General features: G+C 46.7%; 1 protein-coding gene across 2 annotated transcripts in view; it reads right to left on the reverse strand.

The window, feature by feature from the left end:
• Nucleotides 1–10,191, reverse strand: part of CLIC4 (chloride intracellular channel 4) — a 31,295-nt gene extending 21,104 nt beyond the window's left edge. Inside the window, exons 1-2 of one of the 2 annotated variants that reach the window (XM_032709954.1) lie at nt 10,160–10,191; nt 10,037–10,117 (exon numbers count right to left, since the gene is read on the reverse strand). In XM_032709954.1, coding sequence (XP_032565845.1) covers nt 10,037–10,108 — 72 coding nt within the window. In that variant the 5' untranslated portion in view covers nt 10,109–10,117; nt 10,160–10,191. Of the gene's footprint in view, nt 1–10,036; nt 10,121–10,156 lie in introns of both variants that reach the window. The other variant, XM_032709953.1, reaches the window with a different exon arrangement.
• Between the last annotated feature and the right edge of the window lie 406 nt (nt 10,192–10,597).

Here is a 10,597-nt window from a genome sequence, read left to right on the forward strand (position 1 = left end):
CCAAACACCTCAACAGGACAGCCCTGCCAGCACAAACCCAAGAGCAACCTTGGACAACTCCCGCCAGCATGTTTGTTCTTCTCCCACCAGACACACCAAGGAGTGTTCCAGCAATAAACATTCCATAAAGGTGGTGAAAACATCCTCTTGCTTTAATAATTAGCCAGTGAGAGCTGCTATCAGCACATGCACGTGAAAGGTGAATGAAAAGGGCCTGGAAACCACCCACTGCACAGCCCTGGCCCAACAGGGCCAGGATGCCCCAGGCCATGAGCCACAGGGGCAGAGGTGTCCCAGAGCTGTGGCCTGGGTCCCAGCTGAAGAGTGGGGACCACCTTGTAAAGGTAAAGGGGAAAAAGTCCACACATGAAGAGCTCAGAATAACGAAGATTTAAAATATTTCCCCTTGAGTTTGTTTTTCTTGACCTCATCTTTCCACTAGAATTCCCATCTGGCAGAGCTGTTCAATATCTAACATACTCCATCAGTTCCAAGTGCTCATTAAGGGCTGACATTTGTCATGTTTAGGAACCAACTCTCCTCTAAAAGTTTTTTCTCAATAGAGAAAAAACTGTGGCACATTGAAAGCTCCATGTCAACCTCTTCAAAAGAGACAGGAGCAAAGGCAAGTCTCCAGACAGCTTCAGGCTGCTGTTCCCTCAGGGTGTTGCAGCTGATACCACAGCACAGCTTCTCTTAAGCCCTTTGGGACTTATTCTACACATTTACTGCTGAAGTAAGTTAAAAAGTCACTAAAGATTCAGTCTGAGAGTAAAATAAGATTTAAGCAACCATTAAGAAGATTATTCACACTATTAAGGTCTCTGACAAGCAAGCTAACTCCTGTAATTCCTTCACAACTTTAAGAAGATTTTAAATAAAACATCCAACACCTTTCCCCTCCCTTCAAAGGGCAGCAGTTTGGCCCCACATATCAGTTACTTCAAAATCACCTTTGTCCCTGGTGTGTTGTCACACAGCACCACTCCTGTGTCTCTGCTGTGAGATCTTGTTCTCTTACTGCCATTGTAACTGAACTCCAACGTGTTTCCTCGATATCTTTATGAAAAAAGGTAAGTTTCCTCGTTAAAAAAAAGTGACAAAATAAGCAAATCCCTCATTAGGTGCCATCTGAAAACATGAAAATGTCTTTCAGGAAGAGAGGGAACATTCCCTTCCAAACTGCACAGCTGCCCTCAGAGAGCTCCAAATTAAGCTTCCAGCACCTGTATCTCTCAGTCTTATCTTCACATGAACTACACTGATCACTGTGACCCCTTTATTTGACTTTTAAAAGGGAATACTGTATCAAGTTAACACTATATCAAGTTAGACTTAAATTCTCAAATCACAACCTCCACACACACACCCCCAAATTTGAAGAGTTACAATATTGAACAGCTTAGGCCATCGCTGCTACCTCAAAGAGCCAAGGTTTTAAGAAAAACAGGAAAAACAGAGAAAAAAAAAGCAGAAGATCAGTGCTTATACCTGGAATTCCCTAAAACACAAAATGATCAGGATAATTAGTCTATATTTCCCATAAGCTGACTGACATCAGCACCACCCTGGGGAAAACCAACCTGAGTTACCCCCTGTCCCCTCAGGAGCTCCATCACCTTTGTGCACCAAGTTCCACATCAGCTGAAATTCCTTTAAACTCAACAAGCTTAAAAAAACAAAAATTTACTGAAGTCCTTGCATTTACTTGAGATCTGGCAATTCCACCAGGGAAAGGAATGTTTATCAGCCCATTCAAGCAGCCTCTTAAGTTATTACCTTTCTGATAAGCCCCCACTGTGTCAGGCATTTGACTGGAACAGCAACTGGCCGTTTTGGGATGATGGTATTTTTAGCCCTGTGATGCTGCTCCTGACAAAATAATTAGCAGACTTGTCTCACACTTCCCTACAACTCTCGTTCATTGCTACCCAATTCTCACTGAAAAGCTTTTGGGAAAAGCTGTGGGATCTCCATGATGTATTAAAGTAAGTTCACAGCTCAGCAGAAATTAATTAATTAAGCACTTCTAGTCCTTTGGAGAACAGAAATTATCCCGTGTTCATCCTTTGGGAGAATCAGATGAAGAAAGAGTCAGAACCAAAACCTGCATTAAACACTAACCACCATTTTCTTCAGTGCAGAAATGAGCTTAATGATATGAATATAAAACCCTGGGATTATTGAGGACAGACACACACAGGACACTTCCTGACCTGGCACAGGAAAATTAAATTATTCCCCAATGGCAGAAGCCTGGTGCTCCTTTAACAGAGAGATCATGTTGTAACAAATCTCTAAATGATCAACAGGGCTACACTGACTAAAATTTGCTGTGTAACAGTTTGACACATTCTTGCCATATTCTAGCAGCAACTGGAGACAGACAATTAACTATACAGCACTAAGGGTTTCTTTTATAATGCCTGAAACTTGTTTTTGGGTATCCAGCATATAACCCTGGAATGGGCATTTTATATGACCATGATTCTCTCTCTCTCTCCCCCTAGACTTCTCAAATTTGTTAATGAAGCACAGTGTGTGCTTCGGCTACAGCCCAAGAGACCTACTTCAAAATCCACCCCCCACCAAATAACAAAGCACCAAAATTATAGCAAAGAACTGCAAACATTGTCACTGGGGCTCAGAAGACAATTAAAATTGGTATCTTTGGCATTTAAGAGTTTTTCAAATGAACCTTTGAATTTGCGTCACTTCTGCAGGTCAGAAAAACAAAGAACTGTGTTTGTGGTATTTTTTAACCTAATTTACAGAGCAAAGGTGAGCAGAGAGGAGCAGGAGAGCCCAGAGGAGCTTCAAGTCCAAATGTCAGCCCAAAAGCCACCACCTGGGAGCTTCGACGTGCTGGTAGAATCAGGAGCACAGCTGAAACCACAGCTGCCTCCAAACCCCACTGCAAACAGCAACGTCCACAGGGAGTGCACCAAGGAACAAAGAACGTGCCCAAAGTCTCCAAAGTCCCTCAAAAATCAGTGCAGTGTTGAGCCTGTTCCCTGCTAACAGCACGTTCCGAAGCTCTGGAAGGAAAAACGTTATCAGAGACCAAAACTGGGGTTGGAATTTTTGCTTTAGAGCAGCTGCAGGACGAAGGGTCCTCTACAGCACAAGCAACGTGAAACTCGGTGAGTGAAAGGCACCTCCCTGCCCGAATTCCACATCCCCTGGGAGATGGGATCCCAGCTCTGCTGTTCCAGAGCACAGCTTCCTCCTCTGGGACATTTTGCCTTGTCTCCTGAAGCTGCAGGACAGCATGTCTCACCAGGGTGGCTAATGCATCCCTCTGAAAGGCTACAGAAACGTACTGATGCTTTGCTTTGATTTTATTTTTAGATAAAGCCACGTAAAAAACTATTTCCTGTATTTCAGCAAAGCAGCTCCCCAAAGTACAGGGCAGCAAACTCCAGCCAAAATAGTAATGTTTCATCAGAGCCAAAAGAGCCTGAAGCTGCTCCAGTAGCTCTGACTGATCCCATTAGCTCTTCCCATGAAAATATACAGATATGACTTCACTCCTGGATTACACTCCTATATTTAGTTTATACCTAATATGGACATTCAGTGTTCAGAACGAAGTCATTTCCTTTCCTCGTGTAAGTTCCTTGCCCTTTGTCTGGCCAACAATACAAGGAATAAGTTTGAACCCTCAGAGAACTCGCACACAAAGACATTTGTAATTAATAGAGTTTAACTTGTTTTTCACTGCAGCATAAACAAACACAGCATTCAGAGCCCTAAAAATCAGATTGTGCCACAAATGTGTTTGATTTGAATTAAAAAACTCCAGCTGCTCAAAGTAAGTTTAAAAAAATTAAGTGTTATCTTCTTCTAGGGAAAAAGTATTCTAAATAAACCTCTGTTTAAACTCCCATGAAGACAATCATTCTGGGTTTGGGTGTTCTAACTGTTAAAATATGCACAAACACTTCATACCACAAACGAGCACCTAGCCCCTCTTTTAAGAGTGAAACTGTATTATTCCACAGTGGAGAATATGGAGGAAAAAAACCCAAACCTGATTAGGACAATAAGCTGTTTGTTATGGGTTATTTACAAAGAACTTTGAAGATAAAAATCAAATTAGATGGATGACAAATACAGATGTAAATTATTTTTCCATCGACCCTCAATTTGCAACCAACCACCACCTTAATTAAATTTTGTTGTCTTAGACAAACTCAGTGGCTGCACTGGCAAACAAAAACCACCTTGTTTTCTCCCACGCTGTCCAGTTAAGGCTTTAGAGAATTCCACTGCTCAGTTACAGGGAAAAAGAGAACAACTCCCAAGAAAAGGCAACAAATCCAATGACTGACAAGTACAGTTATCCAGTCTTAAAAGTAGTTCTTGTGGATTTTTAAGTGGTATGTCCAGCCCAGCCAGAACTTGGAACTGGTGTAGGCACTGCTATAAAAGCGTGCAGGCCTCGTGTTTGTCACATCACAATAAATGCCTCATTTAAAGAGAATCTGAACACACACTGGTGAGAAAATAACGGTCCAGGGCTTTTCTTGTCCCTCTTAGCTAATGAACACCTTTAAAAATCAACCCTCAGAGTCCAAAAGTCACTTCCCAGAGTACATAGCTTACTGTTTAGCTAGAAGTTCAAGGAATTCCCAAATTAGATTCTTCCAAACACGGATTTCTGTAAGGGACAACTCAGCCTTCAAAAATCCCCAAGTCCAGCTCCAGAACCAATCACTTCCCTGCTCACTCTATTCCAACTGAAGACAGTCTTACTGCTCACATCAAGAACTCCCTTTCTGTCCACAAGATGAGGTCAGGATAACCAGGGAAGGAGTAGACAGGGACACTGAGTCACTTCAGGCTGGGAGGGTGATGATTACTAACTTCTTAGGATGCTAATACTGTCCCAGACCTCCCACCCACTTCCTCCCAGTGAAACCCAGTTTATGTAAGTGTTCCTCACATCCCCCTGTTACTTCTCAGCCATCATCTATCTCTACCTACAGACAAGGCTCTCTTTAGGAGGATCCTCATTCTCTTCATACATTCTCACAAGAATGCTGGGGTTCAGGGAGGTCTCCCCTGCTCTGTGGATTCCTCCCTGCTCACACCCCCAGTCACTGACACACAAAAGCATCAGGACAGGGCTCAGATCCCCCGACAGCACCCAGGCCCTGAAGTTTGTCCCACCCCAAGTGCTCTGACACACAGGCTCTTCCTTCCCCTTCAAGGCTTCAACACACACCCTGAGAAATCCCAGCTGGGAAAACTGAGGACAGATTTGTCTTTTATAGCAGTATCTGTGTTCCAAGAATGCATCTGTGGCACAGAGCACTTGTCTGAAGCACGGAGTGAGTGACTCACAAGCACCACTGCCCATGACTGTACAGCCCAGGATGATCCACAGCCTGCCAAGGGCCAGGAGCTGGAATTTGGCAACTCAGACAGCTTTCAGACTCCTTTGAGGGGAAAAGGAGGAAAAGTGCACTAAGTGTTTAAGACTCATTTCAGCTGCAAAGTAAAACACAAGTTCTCTTGACAATCAGAGCTGTGTAGATGTTAATCATTGGAAAGGGGAGGATGGATCCCAGGGAATGCAACCATTACTGCTGCAGAGTGCTCAGAAGCAATTCCTGACTGAAGGAAAGCTAACTCATCTGTGTAATCCCTTTGGAAATGATTGCTATCAGGCTTTAAGCTTACATACCGATGTTTTGCAAAAAAATTAACATTTACACTCGAGACCATCTCTGTACTTTTAACTGTGCTGTACCAAGTGCACCAGTTTCTGTCTGAGCAATCAGAATCCAATCAGAAAGCCAAGGATGTTGGTGGCTGTGAGAACTTCCCCAAGCAGAGTTTAAAGGAATACAGTTTGCTGGCCAAAGAAGGAAAAGGCCTGATTTATAACCAGTGAGCACAGGATACAAGATGGTTACCCCTCAGTTTATAAAGGGCTCCTTTACAACACCCCAGTGTTTGCTCACAAGAGACACTTTGCTGTCTATACCAGACACTTATCAAAGGCAGGCTGAGGAGGTTCTCAGGTGCTGAGGTTATTACATCAAACCCTCCAAAGGATGATCTGCCACGTAAGGAGGAGACTTATCTAATAAGATTATCAAGCAACAACCCTGCCAGAGCTATCTCTGAGAAGCAGTGCTGCATGTCTCCAGTCCTGTTATTTCCTTGTATCAACGTGTCTTTAAACTGTACAGCTACATTGTAGGGGAAAAAAAGGGAAAGAAACCTGCTGACAAACAAGATCATGGGATGGTTTGTTATAAACCAACATACAGCAGCTATAGGGCTCCAGACTGACACATCAGAGCTTACGTAAGGGAATGAGCAGAGTGAGACAAAGGCAGACCTGAATCCAGGCAAAGCCCAGCCCTGAGCTCACATCCAGCTGCTGCTGGAGATGCAGGATCCACACATCCCCTTCCTGAGCTGAACAAAACAGACCCAGGTCCCGGAAGACAAACAGTTCACCTGCCAAATCTCTGTTTAATTCAGATATACAAAAATGTAGACAAGCTTCTCTTACAGTCACTGGGAGAGTTTCAGAGTGGGGTATTTATGAAATGTGAAATAGCAGGGTTTTTTCACCTGAGAGTACAGTTCACAGGTAAACAAATAGTAGACACTATCTGATTTTCAAAGCAGGTGCCCAGTTTCGCAATGACATTTGAAAGCTGCCAGAAATCCGAGGTCTAATTAATTTGCAAGTATACACACGTCACCCAGGGGAGAGGAGAGCACCTTCCTCAACAGTTACCTACATCTACTCTGCCCCATCTCGTGCCAGTAGACTGTGAAATCCTTGTTTGTTGAGTCTTGTTTTTTGCCTTTAACACTGAACTCGCTGACCCCGCGTGTCTTCACCTCGCTGTTACAGAGGATGCAGTCCCTGACTGCCCTCCAGAACACCAAGGGCTGGGCTCTCAGCAGCTCCATCCCCGTGTCCTCTGCACACTCCCGTGAAGGAGCTGCACGAGGAGTTTTGTAACTCTGTCCTGTGACTCCCCTGTTCTATTTGACCAGGTCAGTCCACCACGCTTTTTATTTACAATAAAATTCCACCCATCAACTAAACTGCAGCTATTATTCCAAGTGACCTACACAAGCTGTGTTCAGATCACAGTGCTCAAGTTTCTGCGAGCACACTCACCACAATGCAGCCTTCACTACTCTGAAATGCCACTAGGGCAGAGAAAAATATTCCTGCTAGACAATGGAAGTGGGCCTCCCTCATGTATAAAACATGGGGACATACAAGGAAACTAAATGAAATCAGATACATCACTGGTTTCTCCTAATCAGCTCTCAGGAGAAAAGACTTGAAAAATATTTACAGCTGGTCTAAAAGAGACCACAGGCAGCCCACCGGCTCTGTAATGAAAAACTGCTGAAACTACTCATTGTGAGGCCAAGGAACAGATCAATCACCTCCCTTTCAGCGCTGTAACATATTTTCCTACCTAAGCACCCTAATTCTGAGGGTAGTTGCCATCACAGGCTACGAAAATACAAGTTACAGCAGATTGATACAGTGTCTCTGGAGGAAAAAAAAAAAAAATCGCTTTGCTGGTGACAAACAGCCCCACGTAGTTATTCATAACTGAAACCCAGCTACGGGTGTGCTCCTCCCCGTGCTGTGCCCGTCCTATTTTGTTACTGATCACAGTTTAATGAGGTTCAAACCCAATGTCTTGGGCTCGGAGCCAAACCCTTTCTCTCCTGCTTCACAGGTTTGTTTCTCAAGCTTTAATCCGTACCTTTGTTTCATCTCAGTCTGGGCTGCTACAATCCTTTGTGCTCAGGTCATGCAGTTACCGCCCTTGGGCCGCGGGCGTTTGGCAGAGAGCTCGATTTTGGTCAAGGAGCCTTTCCACTACCTCTGCCTGAAGAGCTTCGCTGCCCAGCAGTGCACAGGGAGGACCAAGAGCCCAGACACCGCCTGAAAAGTGATCGGCTACGGCGAGAAACACTCGGTAAATTCAGATTTTTTTTTTCTACCTTCCAGCCACAACCAGGTGAGAAACTGCAGCAGACACCGAGCTCCCCATTTACAGGGGAAAAAATGACTAAATCAAAATCTAGTGCTCCCCTAGACAGACATTCCATTCAAAAACTGTATTCTGCTTGCGTTTGCTGAGGTGACCATCTAAATGAGTCAGAAAACAAGACTTTTATAGGCTTTACAAAACCACTGCCCTGATAATGCTTAACAGCTTCAATAAGGTGTGGGACAGGCAACAACACCCAGGTGAAACAACTATTTTGGTCTGTCTGCTGGGGCAGGGGAGTTGTTCTTCCTCTGAAGGGTTTTACAGGGAAATAACCTTTACCTGAACATCATGAGGGCAGACAAGAATAACTTCTTTTCTTAACCTGAACTTCATCCTAAAGGCAGACAGTGTGCAGCATCACTGGGAAAAGGTTTCCTTGAGGGAGAAACAACTCACTGACAATCCCAAATTTAGCCTTCTTAAACCCATTCCAGTAAAGAAATGAGAGGGACAGAAAAATGTCACTGATTATCCCCTTTCATACAGTCTCAACCTTTACTGGTCCAATTCAGATTAAATCAGAATGAACACATCTTTCTCACAACTATTTTTACAACTTCTTCCATGCCACTCCTCATGCATGAAATATTCTCTTTAAACACACCCACAAAGGTTATTTCCCCTGCCCCCAAATCCTTCTGCCATCAATCACTGCTCTAAGTTGTTTAAAAATAAGAAAAAAATCAGCCAGCAAACTTTAGGACAGATAAGTTGGCATGTTATATTAAAGAAGTACTGCTATAAATAATGCAAAGTAGTCTCTCACTTAATTGATGGAGTTGTAAGTTCTAACCTCTACACTAAGAGCCTAAATATTCTGACTAAAATCAGGTCTAGAATCCTCCACTGCTTTCCCTTGGTCCCATTATTGCCTCTTGACACGATTCAAAACTATGAAAGGGGGAAAAATTCGACGCTTTTAGAGCATAAATAAAATCTATACTGAATAATTTATTTTCAAAGCTCTACCTAATCTGCTGGAAATTTCCATGTTTGTCATCGTGGCTTTCATACAAAGCAATTCCCAAGATCTCAGATGAAGAGATCTCCGATTTTCTCACTGCAACAGAAAGAAACTTCATCTGAAGAATTTAAATACTTTTCTACGGAGCCTTTTCATTAAAGGGCGTTTAAGCACAGAAAAGAGAAGATTAACACCAATTACTCTGTGCACTTTTGATATGAAGTCAAAAGTAAGATGCTGCATCACCAGAGCCCCGGAGGATGCAAAATATTGCATCATACAGCAACAAATGAATGCAAAACATGTGGAGATACCATATGGTATCTCTGCCAGATAAGGGCAGTACAACACATGCTCATTCTTCTGGTTCGGATAAAAAAAACTGGCGGTCGGTTTCCGACACAAAAGTAGACTTTCTCAGGCGGGGAGCGAGCAGTAACTCGGTGTTTTCGCCACCTTTTCGCCGCGCTCCGGGCACACAATGCCGGGCGACGACACCGCGGGGGGCGATGCTTTTGTGGCGAGCTGAGCTTGCCGCTCCCCCTCCGCCGCTGCCCGCGGTCCTGCCACGCACGGGCCGGGCGAAGAATCTTCCAGCAAAACGCACAACACTTTTTCCCCGGAGTGACTTTTTTTTCTTTTTTCCCCCCCTCCGCCGGGTCCGCGCTATCGCCCGCTCCATCTGCGCGCACTGACTCAGCCGCGGCTCCCGCACCCCGCTCCCGGCGCCGGGCACACGCCCTCCTTCCCTCCCTCCCTCTCTCCCTCGCTCGCTCCCCGCTTTTGTGCGCGGCCGCCCCGCACCTCAGGGGAGCCCCGCGCCCTCGGGGGGTCCCCAAAAAGCCGTGAGGGGACTCGGAGCGCCCCGGGCGGGAAAGCGGCGGGAGAGCGGCGGGGTGAGGGGAGGGGGGGGGGGGCGGCGGAGCCCAACGGTCGGAGCGCGCGCGCGCCCGGCGCCCACACGGGACCCCCCCCCCCATCCTGCCCTCCGCTCCTTCCCTTCCCTTGGCCGTACCTTGACGAAGAGCTCGATGACGGGCTCCTTGTCGCTCTCCTTCAGCCCGTTGACCGGCACGGAGAGCGCCATCTCCTCCTCCTCCTCCTCCTCCTCCGCCGCTGCTGCTGCTGCTGCTGCTGCCGCCGCCGCTCCTGCAGCCCCCGCCCCGCCTTCGCCTCGCCCGCCGCCGCTCCTGCCGCTGCCACAGCCGGGACAGCGACGCCGCTCCGCTCCCCTCGCCCGCCCTGCGCGCGACTGAGGGCGGCCCCGCCCCGCGCCCGGAGCCCGCCGGGGCCGCGCGAGGGTGGGCGGGGCCTCCTCGAGGGGGCGGGGTCTCCCTAAGGGAGCGCAGTTGGGCCGGCTGGGCTGAAGGGGCGTGGCCTCGCTGAAAGGGGGCGTGGTCCCTCGTAAAGGGGCGTGGTCGTCTGGAAGGGGCGTGGCCCCGCCGAGGGGGCAGCGCTGAGGGGGCGCCGCCGGCCATGGCGGGCGCAGAGTGCCTTCAGGGCCGGACGTTCCCCTTTCGGGACGTGGGATCCCCACTGTTCCCCCTCGTGGCGGCGGGGACACCTCCCTGTCAGC

The sequence above is a fragment of the Chiroxiphia lanceolata genome, chromosome 24 (assembly GCF_009829145.1).
Source record: "Chiroxiphia lanceolata isolate bChiLan1 chromosome 24, bChiLan1.pri, whole genome shotgun sequence".
Lineage (NCBI taxonomy): Eukaryota > Metazoa > Chordata > Aves > Passeriformes > Pipridae > Chiroxiphia > Chiroxiphia lanceolata.